Source organism: Sus scrofa, chromosome 2 (genome assembly GCF_054392235.1).
Source record: "Sus scrofa isolate SSC_HxYL_T2T_F1_AM1 chromosome 2, Sscrofa_HxYL_maternal_Yorkshire_Landrace_v2.0, whole genome shotgun sequence".
Classification (NCBI taxonomy): Eukaryota; Metazoa; Chordata; class Mammalia; order Artiodactyla; family Suidae; genus Sus; species Sus scrofa.
Genome location: NC_139384.1, coordinates 151,903,264 through 151,921,709, shown reverse-complemented (window position 1 = coordinate 151,921,709; position 18,446 = coordinate 151,903,264). Strand labels below are relative to the sequence as shown.

The following is an 18,446-nucleotide window of genomic DNA, read 5'->3' as shown; positions in this document are numbered from 1 at the left end:
TAGCAACAACCTGGAATGTAGAAGACAAATCTCAGTCGTAGATCTTGACCTCTGTTCCAATTTGTTAAATTATTTTTTAAATGCTTTTCATTTTTTCCATTCATAGCTGGTTTACAGTGTTCTATTTTCTACTGTACAGCAAGGTGACCCAGTCACATATACATATATACCAATTCATTTACTTATTATTATTATTTTTTTGCCTTTTCTAGGGCCGTTCTCATGGCACATGGAGGTTCCCAGGCTAGGGGTCGAATCGGAGCTGCAGCCACTGGCCTACACCAGAGCCACAGCAACGCTGTATCTTTAACCCACTGAGCGAGGCCAGGGATTGAACCCTCAACCTCATGGTTCCTAGTCGGATTCATTAACCACTGAGCCACAACGGGAACTCCCCAATTAGCTTCTTATATATACTCCTTATTGAAAGCAAAGAGGAGGCCAAGGCCACTTACTGCATTAAATCCAGTGGCCTCTGATATGCTGAAATATATTCCAATACTTCTATTCTGATGCTAACAGAACTCAGCTATCTTATTTCTCTCTAATGTTCTGTGGCAAGAGACGATTCAGAAGCTACTTTACTCTCAAAATATCAAATTCAGCACGACAAAGATTTATTCATTTTCCTATCCAATCTATTCTACAGAGATCAAGGGCTTCTGAGAGATAAAGAAAGTTTAAATGCCCTTTATCATTCAGTTGTTAACAAAAAAGCTATTTCCTTGCCTTAAGAGTATACGGAAAATAAAAAACATCAGGAAAGATGTTTTCTGACTCTTCATTCCTGTTGCCCACAATTCTGGCAGATGGCATTCCCAAAACATCTTCTCTTCCCATTGTCAGGTGTATCACCTGATGCCCTCTTCAAGCACAGAACATTCTAACAGCAATTAGGAAAGATTTCATGTATTTCCTGGAAATGACAACAGGGATTATAGATTTTTGAACGTTCATGAAAATTATTGACTAAAGAAGAAGAAACTTGTCTTGCCTATTTAGTTGGCAAGAACAGAACTGATTCTTCATCCAAAATTAGACACATTACCAAATTAGTATGTGTTATAAATTCCCTTTACTTATTACTCTTCCAATTATTTTAATAACGCAATTTTTAAAAGACAAAAATTTTTTTTAATTAAACTATAGTGCATTTACAATGTTGTGTTAGTTCAGGCATACAGCAAAGTGATTCAATTATATATGTACATATTCTTTGCACTGTAGTTTATTACAAGATACTGAATATAGGTCCCTGTGCTATGCAGTAGCACCTTGTTGTTTCTATGTTTCATATATAGTAGGTAGGTACCTATTAATCCCACACTCCTAGTTTACCTCTCCCTGCCCTCTCACCCCTCTCACCTAACCATAAGTTTGTTTTCTATGTCTGTGAGTCTATTTCTGCTCTGTAAATAAGTTCATTTGTACCATTTTAAAAAGACAAATTTTACTTTTTTTTAAATTTAAATTTTTATTTTTTTTTGTCTTTTCTAGGGCCACACCCTTGGCATATGGAGGTTCCCAGGCTAGGGCTCTAATTGGAGCTGGAGCTGCCGGCCTACGCCAGAGCCACAGCAACGCGGGATCCAAGCTGCACCTGCAACCTACACCACAGCTCACAGCAACGCCAGATCCTTAACCCACTGAGCGAGGTCAGGGATCGAACCCGCAACCTCATGTTTCCTAGTCAGAATCGTTAACCACTGCTAAGTCGGGAACGCCTAAAAAGACAAATTTTAAATAAATAACTTTTCTCACTTTCTTTCCAGAAAAGGAAGGTAAGGCGGTGGTTATCTGGATCTAGTGAAAGGATTCTTCCTTTATTTTTTTTTTTTTTGTTTTTATTTTTTAGGGCCGCACTTATGGCATATGAAGTTCCCAGGCTAGGGGTTAATTCAGCGCTGCAGCTGCTGGCCTACACCACAGCCATAGCAACATCGGATCTGAGCCGAGTGTGACCTACACCACAGCTCACAGCAATGTTGGATCTTTTAACCCACTGATTGAGGCCAGGGATAGAACGTACATCCTCATGGATACTAGTCAGATCTGTTACATCTGAGCCACGATAGGAGTTCCTTTTTGTTCCTTTAATTAGTAGAATATTGATTTTGGCTCATAATGCATTATGCTTTTCTCTATAAAGAGAATAATTTCTATATGTACAGCCTGCAGAGACTCCTCACGGAAGTGACTGTATTTTCACCGATACATACATTCTACACCAGTACACACACATTTTCATTAGTGTTGTAACCCAGAGTCACTTCCAGTTCTAAGAAGTAACATCAAGTGGCTTTATAGTGTACTTGTCTGCTTCCAAGTTTTTTGTGGATTTAGGTCCCTTACCTATATACAATCAAAGTGGAGCAACCTTAAGGTGAAGATCATTACCCTCAAAAACAGACTATGTAAAAGGGATAATTAATATCACACAAAGGATTCAGGCCTGCTTACCCATACATTAATTTACATAAGAGTCCTTAAAACACTAAATCTAAGTATCTTGATATAACCAAATTCAACAAAATGGCACTGCAGTTATTTTCAAAGATAGCTATCCAGAAAAAAAAAAAAAAAAAAAAAAGATAGCTAATCAAGTTGAATAAATTAACAGCCCTTATGATTCAGAATAACTGAAAAGTCAACACCAGGTACAAAAGGGGAAGGAAAAAAAGCTATGTTAACAATTTCAGCTATCTAGACCTCCCCCTACTCCCCAACGCACACACACACACACATCCCCACATCTCTTGGCCCCATTTATATCTAGATTAATATCGCCACTGCTATTTAGTAAATAAAAGAAGAGTGACCAGGCCAGGGAATCACAACAGTCATATGAAACTTCCACAAGCAGACTGTGAATTGCAAAGAGGCCTACAAAAAGAAAAGGGGCCACTTACCTAGAAAATTATTTTAGTCACAATTTTTTTTTGTCTTTTGTCTTTTTAGGGCCACACCTGAGGCATATGGAGGGTCCCAGGCTAGGGGTAAAATTGGAGCTGTAGCTGCCAGCCTACAACAAAGCCACAGCCACACCAGATCCAAGCCACATCTGCAACCTACAGCACAGCTCACAGCAACACTGGATCCTTAACCCACTGAACGAGGCCAGGGATCAAATCCGTGTCCTCATGGATGCTAGTTGGGTTCGTTAACCACTGAGCCACGATGGGAACGCCTTTAAGTCACAATCTTAAAAAATGTGGTCCCCTGATTTTTTGTTTGTATTTTTGCTCAAGACCCCAGAAATTAATTAATTAATTTTAGGGCCACACCTGCGGCATATGGAAGTCCCAGGCTAGCAGTAGAATCAGAGCTACAGCTGCCAGCCTACAGCATAGCTATAACAACGTGGGATCTGAGCCATGTCAGGGTCCTACACACTAACTCATGGCAACGCCAGATCCTTAACCCACTGAGTGAGGCCAGGGATCAATCCTGCATCCTTACAGAGACCATGTAAGGTCTTTAAACTGCTGAGCCACGACAGGAACTCTGAGGGCCCCAGAAATTTAAATTTAATGCCCCAGAGTTTTTGTTTCCTTCACAAAATTAACTTGCTAGCGTATACAAGCCTTGACATGATTATAACATGGCAAATATCTAAAATTTTTTACAAAAATGCCTTTATTCCAATTATTTAGGTGCTTACAAGGAACTTAACTGCATTTTTGCTTTCAAAGCCAGATCCAAACTGCATCTGCAACCGATACCACAGCTCGTAGCAACTCTGGGTCCTTAACACACTGAGCAGTGGCCAGGGATCAAAGTCATGTCCTCACAGATACTAGCTGGGTTTGTTACTGCTGAGCCACAACAGGAACTCTCTAAACTATTTCTTTCTAGCTACTTAATGTACTTCCTATACAACTTAAATTACAATGTATAAGGTTTTATCACTTTTATGCTATTTTCACTATACCTTCCCATTTTCCACAATATTTATGAGGATGAATAATACTCTTTTGAATGCATATGCCAGAACCAATACATTTTTTTTCCTCTACTGTTGAACCTATACATAATTTCTAATTTTCAGAAATAACGTCACAAATGCAGGAGTTCCCGTCGTGGCGCAGTGGTTAACGAATCCGACTAGGAACCATGAGGTTGCGGGTTCGGTCCCTGCCCTTGCTCAGTGGGTTAACGATCCGGCGTTGCTGTGAGCTGTGGTGTAGGTTGCAGACGAAGCTTGGATCCTGCGTTGCTGTGGCTCTGGCGTTGGTTGGCGGCTACAGCTCTGACTGGACCCCTAGCCTGGGAACCTCCATATGCTGCGGGAGCGGCCCAAGAAATAGCAAAAAAACCAACAACAAAAAAAAAACCAACAAAAAAAAGCAAATGCACTTGCACAGAAAAGTGCTTTTAGCATTTGGGCTTGTTTTCTTAGTACATATGGGTCAAAGGGTATTAAATGATTAAGTCTCTTATTATCTTTAACTAGCAAACTGGACTATACAAATCTATACTTCTATCTATATAAGCATTCGTTTTAAAATACTTCATAAACATTTACTTTTGATGGATTAATATCTTTAATATCCAATATTTGTTAATTTAAAAGATGAAAAATGAGAACTTATTTTAATTTGCATTTCCTTGATTATTTTGTTCCTTTCTGGCTGTTCATCCACTGGGATCTAGGTTTTTCCGCTTACTAATTTAAATGTTCTTCACGACTTTTACTTTTTTATTTTTATTTTTTAGGGCTGCACCTGCGGCATATGCAGGTTCCCAGGCTAGGGATCTAATCAGAGCTGTAGCTGCTGGCCTATGCCAGAGCCACAACAATGCTAGATCCAAGCCGCATCTGCAACCTTCAGCACAGCTCATGGCTATGCCAGATCATTAACCCACTGAGTGAGGCCAGGAATCACCTCATGGTTCTACACAGATTCGTTTTCACTGCACCACAATGGGAACTCCTGTTCTTCACAACTTTTAAATATATTAGCCCATTATCATATTTGCACCTATTTCTTGTATTTGTATTTTGACAACATTTAATCCACTTGTGATTTCATTTGGATATGATGTTGAGTGGTTGCACAATCTCAAATCAACAAGTAAGATAATGTTTAGTTCAGGGATATAAAAAAATGCCCAACCTATTTATATAAACAGGTCTTATTTAGAATAACTACTGGATCTTTCATCACAAAGTCAGAAACTTTACATGTTTTCAAAAACACATACACAGAGGACAATATACTAAAGATTAAAATGAGCAAACAAAAATTTATATTAAATTGATTATCTTAGAAGATGATTCTGGTCCTGACAGAAACCATAAAGAGTGAATATGAATTCACCTATACTTTATTCTTCAAATGTTTATAGCTCAAGCATTCCTCTACAAGAGCTGTTATTTCCAACTCTGGAACATTCATGAATCTCAAGATTGAAAGAGACATTACTTCTTTTCCACTTTATGCTCTGAAGAAACACTCATACCAAATGGCTATATTCCAACCTATGCCTGAAAAGCAAAAACAACGGACAGAGCAGTCACGACACCAAGGAATACCTAGGCTTGAATATCCAACTCTCACCAGTGGCCTAAAGGCCTACCCACGAATAAGGGTAATTACTACCTCCTCGTAAAAGGAATACCCGAGTAATCTTTTCAAAAGTAAACTTTTTTTTTTTTTTTTAGCCACACCTATAGCATGCAGAAGTTCCTGGGCCAAGGACTGAACCTGCACCACAGCAGTGACCTGAGCCACAGCAGTGACAATGCTGGATCCTTAACCACTAGGCCACTAGGGAACTCCAAAAATAAATAATCTTAAAAAGACAAAAATCACCATTGCTTTATCTTGACATCAAATACTATTCCATTACCTTTTGAAATAGTTAGTGCTGGAGACCACTGTGACCGTAGAATATCAAGACAAATGCTGCCATTACTGTTAATATTTGGATGATAAATTCTTGTTGTAAATGCGACCTATCAAAACAAGGAAAACTTTTGGTAAACTGTTTCATTAGTATTGTAGAAAGCAAATGAAAAAACAATTGCCATATCCCAATTACCTTAGGTGGTTTGAAGGGGTAATCTGTTGGGAAATGAATTGTCAAGAAAAATACTCCACCCTGATAGGGACTGTCATTCTGTTGATAATAAGAAAAGATGGATTAAAATGAGCAAATTACATAAACTACTTATTCTGAAATTAATCTGAATACTTACTGGCCCCATTATTGTAGCTTGCCAATGGAACACTGAAAAAGAAAACAAAACACCACCATGAAGCAATATCCACAAGTGTATCTACACCATAATAATTTGTCATAAAAGACCAAAAAAAAAAAAAAGTTCCCGTCGTGGCGCAGTGGTTAACGAATCCGACTAGGAACCATGAGGTTGCGGGTTCGGTCCCTGCCCTTGCTCAGTGAGTTAACAATCCAGCGTTGCCGTGAGCTGTGGTGTAGGTTGCAGACGCGGCTCGGATCCCGCGTTGCTGTGGCTCTGGCGTAGGCCAGTGGCTACAGCTCCGATTCGACCCCTAGCCTGTGAACCTCCATATGCCGCGGAGCGGCCCAAAGAAATAGCAAGACAAAAAAAAAAAAAAAAAATTTGTCATTTCCCATCTACTCTCAGTTCACTTATAACCAATAGGATGAGTGCTGGGCAGGGTGAGGAATCTAAATCAAGCTGAAGTCTGAACAGAGAAAACAGAAATTCATGTCAGGGAGACAAAATTCTTGACATCTGAAGTCTCACTTTTTTTTTTTTTGGTCTTTTTGCCTTTTCTAGGGCCGAACCTGTGGTATATGGAGGTTCCCAGGCTAGGGCTCTAATTGGAGCTGTAGTTGCCGGCCTACGCCAGAGCCACAGCAACTCGGGATCCCAGCCACATCTGCGACCTACACCACAGCTCACGGCAATGCCAGATCCTTAACCCACTGAGCAAGGCCAGGGATTGAACCCGCAATCTCATGGGTCCTAGTCGGATTCATTAACCACTGGGACACAACGGGAACTCCTGAAGTTTCACTTTTAAATTAGCATTTCCTTACCTCAAAGGGTAAAAAAAAAACCCCACAAGATTCAACGCTTTGACGTGTTTTATCATTTCCTCAACACACTTAAATTTAATACACTCCTTTTATAATACTGGTATAGAGCAAAACAGTAAATTTCCAACAGTTCTCCTGTGTAAGTCTTTAGAATTACCAGTACAATAATAAAGAAATAAAGAAAACATCGGAGGTCCTGCGGTGGCTCAGTGCTAATGAACTGGACTAGTATCCATGAGGACAGGGGTTTGATCCCTGGCCTTGCTCAGTGGGTTAAGAATCTGGCATTGCTGTGGGATCCTGAGCTGCTGTGGCTGTGGCGTAGGCCAGCAGCTGTAGCTCTGATTCCACCCCTAGAATGGGAATTTCCATATGCGTGGGTGTGGCTCTAAAAAGACAAAAAAAGAAAAGAAAACATCATCTGAAAGTCTCAAGGTAGACAAAGATTACAAACTCTAGGGATAATCCAAATAAATTATAAACTCGTTTAATAAGGAAATGTTTTTTGTTTGTTTTGCCACACCTGTAGCACAGAAGTTCCTGGGCTAGGGATCAAATCTGAACTACAGCTGTGTCCTATGACCCAGCTGTGGCAATGTAGGATCCTTAACTGGCAGCAGGAATTCCTATACCTGCATTCTTCTTAAGGGTTGTTAAGAACCAATTAAGGAATTAAAAAAGAGGACTAAAGCACTTAGATAATAAAAATATACAAATATTGAAGTGTACTTAAAAAAAAAACCCCTAAGTTAAAATTTTCATTAACTATTATTTATTTATTTATTTATTTATTTATTAGGCCTTTTTTAGGGCTGCACCCGCACCATATGGAGGTTCCCAGGCTAGGGGTCTAATTGGAGCTGTAGCTGCCAGCCTACTCCAGAGCCACAGAAACACCAGATCCGAGCCTCGTCTGCAACCTACACCACAGCTCATGGCAACGCCTGATCTTTAACCCACTGAGCAAGGCCAGGGATAGAGCCCACAACCTCATGGTTCCTAGTCGGCTTTGTTAATCATTAACTATTTTCTAAGTCCTAATTTTATCTGACAAGCTAGTAACTAGAACATTTACAATTATAGAAAAGACACCCTTCCTAAAAGAAGATGTGAAAAGATCAATAAGTAATAATGTAATCTCTTTCATTATCTGGCACTCCAGAAAGTTCAAGATAATCTAGTGTATTTGAACAAGACTCTTGTTGAGAACTCTATAAGCAACATCAACAGACTACTGCATTCAGCTGTAGCTCATCTCTAGGTTAGTAAATCATATTTGCCTAATATTCCCCAATACAATTAAACTTATATAAAGCATTAGCATTCAAAGTTCTAAATAAAAACCAATTAACACCCAAATGCCAGCTTTTATTTACTATTTGTCTTCACCTTTATAAATAAAGGGTCAAATACTGTCACAAAAAAAAAAAAAAATGAGCAAGAGGATATTCACAGGGCTGTCATTTTTTGGCCTCGCCCTTGACACGTGGAAGTTCCCTGGCCAGAGATCAAATCCATACCACAGCAGTGACCCGAGTCACTGCAGTAACAATGCCAGATCCTTAACCTGCAGCGCCACAAGAGAACTCCCATAGGGCTGTCTTTAAAGTAAGAGTGAAAGGAGTTCCCTGTTGGTTTAATGGTTAAGGATCCAGTGTTGCCACCGTTATGTAACTGGTTCAATCCCTGCCCAGGGAACTTCCACACACCTTGGGTATGGCCAAAACAAGTAAAATAAGAGTGAGAGGCAGACACAGAGAACAGACTTGTGGTTGTCAAGGGGGAGGGATGAATTGGGAGTTAGGAATCAACAGATGCAAACTATTATATACAGAATGGATAAACAACAACGTACTACTGTATAGCACAGGGAACTATATTTGATATTCTGTAATAAACCAAAGGGAAAACAATGTAGAAAAGATTGTATGGGAGTCTGCTGGTGGCTCAATGGGTTAAGGATTCAGCATTGTCACCACTATCATGTGGTTCAATCTGACTTGGGAACTTCTGTATGGCAAGGGCATAGGCAAAAAAAAAAAGGAAAGAATGTACATACATTACTGAATCACTTTGCTATACAGCAGAAATTAACACTGTAAATCAACTATACTTTAATAAACTAAAAAAAGTAAGAGGGAAAAGGAAGAATGAAACTGCTAATATAGCAACTGAGATCACTACATCTCTTGTTAAAATGATCTAGACTGTACAATACCAACAAAAGGTGAGAAAGACAAAATAAAAATACATTAACTTAATTAGTGAAAATGTCTCAAGACCTACCATTTAAATCTTCCATCACACTGGTTAAATACAATACTCATTAGAATCACTGACTTAGATCTTCCTCTGGAGCTCTCCTAGACTCCTAGCTCTAAGTGGAACTCAGTGTTTGTTAAATTTAGTCTTTTGTCGTTTGAGGGCCATACCGAGGCATATGGAGGTTCCCAGGCTGGGGGTCTAATCTGAGCTGTAGCCGCCGGCCTACGCCAGAGCCCCAGCAATGCCAGATTCGAGCCAAGTCCTCGGCCTCCACCACAGCTCACAGCAACGCCAGATCTTTAAGCCACTGAGCGAGGCCAGGAGTGGAACCCACAACCTCATGGTTCCTAGTCAGATTTGCTTCCGCTGCGCCATGATGGGAACTCTGGAAGCGCTTTTTAAAAAGTAAAAAAGTTACTGAGAGAATATCTTACTTGCATCAAATTACAAAGTTTTGTATATAGTCCAACCCCTACAGGTTCCAAGTGGAAAGAACTCCAGAAACAGTTACAGGGTAAAATATTTGGCCATAAGCATAGACATTACGGCAGCACCCGTGGCATATGGAAGTTTCCAGGCTAGGGGTTGAATTGGAGCTGCAGCTGCATGTCTACAGCACAGCCACAGGTAGGCTGGATCCAAGCCACATCTGTGACCTATGCCACAGCCTGTGGCAATGCCCAGATCCCTAACCCACTGAGTTGAGGCCAGGGATCAATCTTGCATCCTCACAGAGACTATGTTGGGTTCTTAACCTGCTGAGCCACAAAGGAAACTCCAACACTGCTATATTTTAAAAGAACATCTATTTAAAAAAAGAAAAAGCATTTAAGGACCAGTCTTAGGAACTTTTTGAAAATAAAAATTCACTCAAGTTTTTGTTTTTGTGTTTCTTTTTAGGGCCATACCCGAGCCATATGGAGGTTCCCAGGCTAGGGGCAGAATCTGAGCTGCAGGTGCCAGTCTACACCACAGCCACAGCAGTATCAGACCTAAGCCATGTCTTTGATCAACACCAAAACTCATGGCAACGCTAGATCCTTAACTCACCAAGCGGTGCCAGGGATCGAACCTGAGCCCTCACAGATGCTAGCTGAGTTCACTACTGCTGAGCCATGACAAGAACTATGGCGTGAGCTGTGGTGTAGGTCGCAGACGCGGCTCAGATCCCCTGCTGCTGTGACTATGGTGCAGACTGGGAGCTGCAGCTCTGATTCAAACCCTAGCCTGGGAACCTCCACATGCTGCAGGTACGGCCCTAAAAAAGCAAAAAAAGAAAAAAAAAAAAGAGTAAAAAACAGTAACCAAAAAACCTCCCACCAACCACCTTACATTTGATACTGTTACACAAACTGAAAGCTACAAACCCCTTTTATGAGAGTTTATTTTTAATTTTTATTTATTTTTGGCTGCTATGGTGACATGTGGAAGTTCCTGGGCCAGGGATGGAACCCACACCAGAGTCGCAGCCTGCACCATAGCTGTGGCAATGCCAGATCCCTAACCTGCTGCAACCTCCTCTTTAATGAGCATTTAAATGAGAAGTTTACAGTTCAATGGTTACTCTAGCATCCTTAACGATAAAGCTTTGAGGTTAAACAGAATAGTGGAGGAGTTCGCTGGTGGCCAAGGAGGTTAAGGATCCAATGTTGTCACTGCTGTGGTGCAGCTTCAGTCCCTGGCCTGGGAACTTCTGCAGGCATGGACAAAGAAAAAAAAAAAAAAAAAGTAGGAATATTTGTTATAGTTTGAGACTACACAAAATTTTGTGCACAGTTTGAGACTTTTAAGAGACCTACATTTGGGAGTTCCTTCAGTGGAGCGATGGGATCAGCAGTGTCTTGGGACCTCTGGGACAATGGTTTGATCCCCGGCCTGACACAGTGGATTGCGGATCTGGTGTTGCCGCAGCTGCAGCCTGGGTTGTACTATGGCTCGGATCTGATCCCTGGCTTGGGAACTCCATATGCCTAGGGGTGGCCGAAAAAAAAAAAAAAAAGAGAGAGAGAGAGAGAGAACTACACTTGAATTCAAGGAGATCTCAAGAGAGTCGCATTCAGTAAGTGTTCAAAATAAAACAAATTATACAACTAATAAATCTTCAGTTTACTTCTTCCAAGAAGCAAGCACACTTTTTCCTGCTTGACACAGCTTTGCAGAAAAGTGGGGAAAAATTCAATGGTATGTTAAAATCTGCATATTTTAAAAAGAAAGCACAAGTAGTGTCCCACTTTATTCTTTTTTTTTTTTGATCTTTTTGCCTTTTCTTGGGCAGCTCCTGCGGCATATGGAGGTTCCCAGGCTAGGGGTCAAATCAGAGCTGTAGCCGCCGGCCTACACCAGAGCCACAGCAACACTGGATCCTTAACCCACTGATCAAGGCCAGGGAACGAACCGCAACCTCATGGTTCCTATTGGGATTCATTAACCACTGAGCCATGATGGGAACTCCAGTCCCACTTTATTCTTAAACTAAGCATCAATAACAACATGTAGTGCTGAAGATCTGAAAGCTCAGATAGTGAAAAGGAGCTCCAAAAGTTACAAGTTGGCTAACAGTCTCTCTATTCTGCCTAAGATTAAATTCTGTCTTTCAATAAAAGGTGACCATTAGCTAGCCAGTTACACTTTGTTTTGTCCTAATGTAACCCATCAAGAAGACCTGATCAAGACTTTCTTTTTTTTTGTCTTTTTTTTTTTTTTTTTTGTCTTTTTGTCTTTTGTTGTTGTTGCTATTTCTTGGGCCGCTCCCGCGGCATATGGAGGTTCCCAGGCTAGGGGTCGAATCGGAGCTGTAGCCACCGGCCTACGCCAGAGCCACAGCAACGTGGGATCCGAGCCGCGTCTGCAACCTACACCACAGCTCACAGCAACGCCGGATCGTTAACCCACTGAGCAAGGGCAGGGACCGAACCCGCAACCTCATGGTTCCTAGTCGGATTCGTTAACCACTGCGCCACGACGGGAACTCCTGATCAAGACTTTCTGATGGCAGTTTATCCTCAAGTGTTTTCAAATACTCAGAACATTTTTTTTTTCTTTTTTTTTGTCTTTTTGTCGTTGTTGTTGTTGCTATTTCTTGGGCCGCTCCCGCGGCATATGGAGGTTCCCAGGCTAGGGGTCGAATCGGAGCTGTAGCCACTGGCCTACGCCAGAGCCACAGCAACGTGGGATCCGAGCCGCGTCTGCAACCTACACCACAGCTCACGGCAACGCCGGACCGTTAACCCACCGAGCAAGGGCAGGGACCGAACCCTCGACCTCATGGTTCCTAGTCGGATTCGTTAACCACTGCGCCACTACGGGAACTCCTCAGAACATTTTTAAGTATAACATCAGCAAACATTATCTAGATAAGGAAGTTAAGGAAGTTGTTCTGTCTCTAAGGAGGAGTTTTTTCCTTATTTTTTTTAGAAGGTAGGAGGTACTCCACATACAACTCACTCAATGAAAATGTTTTAATTCAACAGTGTTTAGTATATTCAGAGTTGTGCAACCATCACAATTTTAGAACATTTTCATCACCCCAAAAAGAAACCCCATATCTATTAGCAGTTATTACCTGTTCCCCCCAAATCTCCAGTCCAAGCCAACCATTATCTATTCTCTGTCTCTATGAATCCGCCTACTCTGGCTATTTCATTATAAATGGAATCATGCAATAGGTGGCCTTATATATCTGACTTCTCTATGTTTCGCATTTTTTTTAATTTTTAAAAATTATAGTTGATTTACAATGTTGTGTCAGCTTTAGATGACTCAGTTTTACAGTTTTCAGATTCTTTTCCATTATAGATCATTATGATATACTGAATATGGTTCCCTGTGCTATACAGTAGGACCTTGTTGTTTACCTATTTTCTATATAGTAATGTATATACATTAATCCCAAACTCCTAATTTACCTGCCCCTCCCTTTCCTCTTTGGAAACTGTAAGTTTGTTTTCTGTTAGTCCACTGCTGTTTTGTAAATAAATTCATTTGTATCATTTTTTCAGATTCCACATACAAGTGACATCGTATTAGTCTGATTTATTTCACTTAGTATGACAATCTCTAGGTTCCATGTTGCTGCAAATAGCAATGTTTCATTCTTTTTTATGACTAATATTCCAGGGTGTGTGTGTGTGTGTACATACATCTTCTTTATCCATACATCTGCTGATGGACATTTAGACTGCTTCCGTATCTTAGCTATTAAATAGTGCTGCTATGAACATTGGGGTACATGTATCTTTTTTTCCCCTTTTTTCAGCTGTACCTGTGACATATGGAAGTTCTCAGTCCAGGAATTCAACCTGAGTCACATCTGTGACCTACATCACAGCTGCATCAACACTGTGCCAGGCTAGGGATGGTATTGGCAATACCACAGAGACAAGCCAGATCATTAAATCCACTGTGGAGAGGGAACTCCCTGCATACATCTTTCTTTTTTTTTTTTTTCCTTTTTTGGCCACTCCTTGGCACATGGAATTCCTGGGCCAGGGATCAGATCCAAGCGGCAACTGCAGCAACCAGATCCCCAACCCACTGTGTCAGGCCGGGGATCGAACCTGTGTCCCAGCAATCCCAAGATGCTGCCAACCCTGTTGGGCCACAGTGGAACTCCCTGCATGTATCTTTTTGAATTAGAGATTTCTCTGGATCTATGCCCAAGAGTGGGATTACTGGATCATATGGTTAGCTCTATTTTTAGTTGGTTTTCTTTTCTTTGTTCTTTCTTTTTTTTTTTTTTTTGTCTTTTTGACATTTCTTGGGCGGCTCCCGCAGCATATGGAGGTCCCCAGGCTAGGGGTCCAATCAGAGCTGCAGCTGCCAGCCTACGCCAGAGCCACAGCAATGCAGGATCTAGCCGCATCTGCAACCTGCACCACAGCTCACGGCAATGCCGGATCCTTAGCTCACTGAGCAAGGGCAGGGACCAAACCCGCAACCTCATGGTTCCTAGTCGGATTTGTTAACCACTGCGCCACGATGAGAACTCCAGTTTTCTTTTCTTTTTTTTTTTAAGGACTCTCCATACTGCTTTCCACAGTGGCTTCACCAATTTATATTCCCACCAATAGTGTTCACTCTTCTCCACACTCTTTCCAGCATTTATTATTTGTAGACTTTTTAATAATGGCCATTCTGGCTAGTGTGAGGTGATACCTCGCCATAGTTTTGTTTTACATTTCTCTAATTATTAGCAATATTAAGCATCTTTTCACGTGCCTATTGGCAATCTGTATGTTTTCTTTGGAGAAAGGTTATGTCTAGGTCTTCCGGTAACCTTTCTAAAAAATATTAAGCCGATGATACATCTTGAAAATTAATTCTCTGTCGGTTGCATTCTTTGGAAATATCTCCTCCCACTCCATAGGCTGTCTTTTCATTTTGTTTATGGTTTCCTTCGCTGTGCAGAAGATTTTAAGTCCCATTTGTTTATTTTTATCTTTATTTCCATTACTCTAAGCGATGGACCTAAAAAGATATTGCTGCAATTTATGTCAAAGTGTGTTCTGCCTATGTCTTCCTCTAGAAATTTTATGGTGTCCAGTCTTACATCTTTAACCCACTGTGAGCTTATTTTTGTATATGGTATTAAAGAATGTTCTAATTTGATTCTTTTAGCTCTCCAGTTTTCCCACCATCACTCATTTAAGAGACTGTCCCTTGTATACTCTTGCCTCCCCCACTGTAAATTGACCAGAGTGAGTAAGTTTGTTTCTGGGTTTTCTATGCTATTCCATTGATCTATATATCTGTTTTTATGCCAGCACCATACTGTTTTGATGACTATAGTTTTATAGTATGGTCTGAAGTCAAGAACTGTGATTCCTCCAGCTCCATTCTTTTTTCTCGAAATTGCTTTAGCTATTTGGGGTCTTCGAAGTTTCCATTCAAATTCTGAAATTTTTTGTTCTAGTTCTGTGGAAAATGCCACTGGTAATTTGACAGGGATTGAAGTAAATCTGTAGACTGCCTTGAATAGTATGATCATTTTAAGGGTACCTGTGTAATCTTCAGTTTCTTTCATCAGCATCTTATAGTTATTTCACAGTACAGGTCTTTCAGCCTAATGTTTTAATTTTGTTTTGTTTTGTTGTTTTGCAGTGCCTACAGCAGAAGTTCCTTGGCCAGGGGTCAAACCTGAACCACAGCAGAAACCCAAGCCACAGCAGTGACAATGCCAAGTCACTACTAGACCACAAAGGAACTCCTAGCATAAGGTTTTTTTGTTTTGGTTTGGTTTGGATTTTTACATGACCATACTTGCAGCATATTAAAGTTCCAAGGTCAGGAAACAAAGGATTATCTTACTTCGAGAACAGTAGCAAATATAAATAAATAAATAAAAATTAAAGAAGGAGTTCCTGTCATGGCTCAACAGTAATGAACCTGACTAGTATCCATAAGGATATGAGTTCAATCCCTGGCCTCACTCACTAGGTTAAGGATCTAGCATTTGCTGTGGTATAGGTTACAGACACAGCTTGGACCCTGAGTTGCTGCAGCTGTGGTGTAGGCTGGTAGCTGCAGCTCCAATTCAACCTCGAACCTGGGAATTTCCATATGCTGTGGGTGTGGCACTAAAAAGACTTAAAAAAAAAAAAAAGCCATAGCTTGTTGTAGATAAAAGCTCAACTATTCTGACCCAGGGAAATACCCAGAAGGAACAATAGATAAGTAAGAAGGAGCCAAGATAACGACACAGACAATGTCTGACAGAAGAGGTTCAAGATGTAATAAATAGTACAGAAGATGATGGGATACACATAAAAGTGCACCTTTCATGGGCAAGTAAGGGTAACTACTGCCTCTTTTCTACTGCATAATTATCTCCTCATACAAAATAACCTTGAACGCCCAGAGGTAGACTGTTATACCATTTAATCTTTTATTTTATCCTTCCTTTTAGATACTTACTATCATCTCCAACAGGACCTGCTGAACACTGTGCTGGGGGGTCCCGTGCCAGGTCGTTCAATTCCTTAAGGAGAGAAAAAAGAAATGTATTCAACATAAGTGTAACTTTTAAGCATTAATAAAACTGTTTCTATTACCAATAACCAATAATATTCTCTGTCCCACCAGTAAAGCTCCTTTGTTTTTAACTTAAGGAGCACCTTTTCAAGTCAGAGAGAGGTAGCCTGATGAAATATTTAAAGTATTCTTGAATGCAAATGCATGTTTTAAAAAAGTAGACGACTTTTGCTTCAAATGTTCAGAGCTTAGGGGGTATTAAATATAAGAAAGGTAAACAGGTATAATGTACTAAAGTATCACAAATTGTTTTATTTTTATTATTTTTTAATATATATGTTGTTTTATTTATTTATTTTTAGTTTTCGGCTTTTTAGGGCCCACCTGGGGCACAAGGAGGTTCCCAGGCAAGGAGTCGAATCTGAGCTACAACTGCTAGTCTATGCCACGGCCACAGCCACAGCCACGTGGGATCTGAGCCACGTCTGCAACCTATACCACAGCTCATGGCAATGCCAGATCCTTAACCCACTGAGCAAGGGCAGGGATCAAACCCGTATCTTTATTGATATTAGTCGGATTCATTTCACTGTGTCACAAAGTGAATTCCTGTCTTCTTTAAAAAAATTGTTTTTAATTAAAATATCGTTCATTTACAATGCTATGTCAGTTTCTGCTGTACAGCAAAGCACAGAAACTGTTTTAAGGTAACCTTCGCTTACTAGTTTTAGATCCATAGCCAGCTTTTGTACCTCAGAACTATTAGTTTACACTTGAGACAAGCACTTGAAGTCATAGATGTTCCAATCTATATGAGACCACCTGACAAGATGCTGATATGTTTTCAGCTCATATCCAACCACCAGAGCTTCAAAAGTAGTAGAAAAAATTTAAAAAGGGATATATTACAAAGACTGGCTGAATATAACCCATCAGTTTTGTAATCAGAGACAGATCTACTTGGAGTAATGCTCTACAACTAGCTGCCAGCTTCTTTGCTATTTTAACACACGAACCCCACAAACTTGACATTTGCTATTGGGTGGGGATGCCCAAAAAGCCACAAAGCAAGAAATCATACTATATTCCCTTTCCCCTTGGCTTGGCATTTGAGATAAAAACAAGTTCTGAGGAAAGACTAGTTTTAATTGCATTTTAAGACTACAACAGTATAAAGAGTAAAAATCTTTTATTTTAAAAGCACAATAAAAACTATTTCAGGAGTTCCCATTTTGGCGCAGAGGAAACAATCCGACTAGGAACCATGAGGTTTCGGGTTCGATCCCTGGCCTCGTTCAGTGGGTTAAGGATCCTTCGTTGCCGTGAGCTGTGGTGTAGGTCACAGACACGGCTCAGATCCTGCGTTGCTGTAGCTGTGCTGTAGGCTGGCAGCTGTAGCTCGGATTCGATCCCCTAGCCTGGTAACCTCCATATGCTGTGAGTGGGGCCCTAAAAAGCAAATACCAACAACAACAAGGAACTATTTCAAATCTCATTAATGAGTTACATAAATATAATTAATTTGCATCATATAGATATTTCTGTAAGCCCCTTCTTCTGAGTTAACTTATTCAACCAGTCATTTGGGTACATCAATTACTCTGTTTTATCCTGTCTGTAAGCCTGGAGGGCAAAGCATAAAATAGAAAAATAAAGTCCTGTTCTGTTTTGTTTGGCTGTGCATGCGGCATATGGAAGTTCCCAGGCCTGGGACGGAATCTGCACCAGAGCAGTGACAACACCAGATCCTTAACCCACTGAGCCACCAGGGAACTCCAAAGTCAAGTGTTTGTTTTTGTTTTTGTGGTCTTTCGTCTTTTTAGGCCTGTGCCTGGGACATATGGAGGTCCCCAAGCTAGGGGTCCAATCGGAGCTACAGCTGCTGGCCTACACCACAGCCACAGCAACATGGGATCCGAGCCGCATTTGATCAAACCTGCAACTTTATGGTTCCTGGTCAGATGAGTTTTCACTGTGCCACAACAGGAACTCCCCAAGATAAGTTTTAATAGTTCTGAATTTTGCAATATAGATCAAGGATCTTTGGTAGTAATAATCAGGATGAGAAGATTTAAGCAGAGATTATGATTCACAGCATTAGGCCACCAATCATAATTTCAATAAAATTAATTTTTTTTTTTTTTTTTTTTTGTCTTTTGTTGTTGTTGTTGTTATTGTTG

The 18,446-nt window shown here is 40.5% G+C and overlaps 2 protein-coding genes across 3 annotated transcripts in view; both read right to left on the bottom strand.

Moving 5' to 3' along the window:
* Window positions 1-18,446, bottom strand: part of PSD2 (pleckstrin and Sec7 domain containing 2) — a 684,196-nt gene that overhangs the window by 202,277 nt on the left and 463,473 nt on the right. The window lies entirely within an intron of this gene.
* Window positions 1-18,446, bottom strand: part of UBE2D2 (ubiquitin conjugating enzyme E2 D2) — a 61,944-nt gene that overhangs the window by 3,254 nt on the left and 40,244 nt on the right. For both annotated transcript variants that reach the window (XM_005661722.4, XM_085014783.1), the window contains exons 2-5: window positions 16,210-16,273; window positions 6,203-6,234; window positions 6,046-6,123; window positions 5,854-5,959 (exon numbers count right to left, since the gene is read on the bottom strand). In XM_005661722.4, coding sequence (XP_005661779.3) covers window positions 5,854-5,959; window positions 6,046-6,123; window positions 6,203-6,234; window positions 16,210-16,273 — 280 coding nt within the window. The remainder of the gene's footprint in view (window positions 1-5,853; window positions 5,960-6,045; window positions 6,124-6,202; window positions 6,235-16,209; window positions 16,274-18,446) is intronic.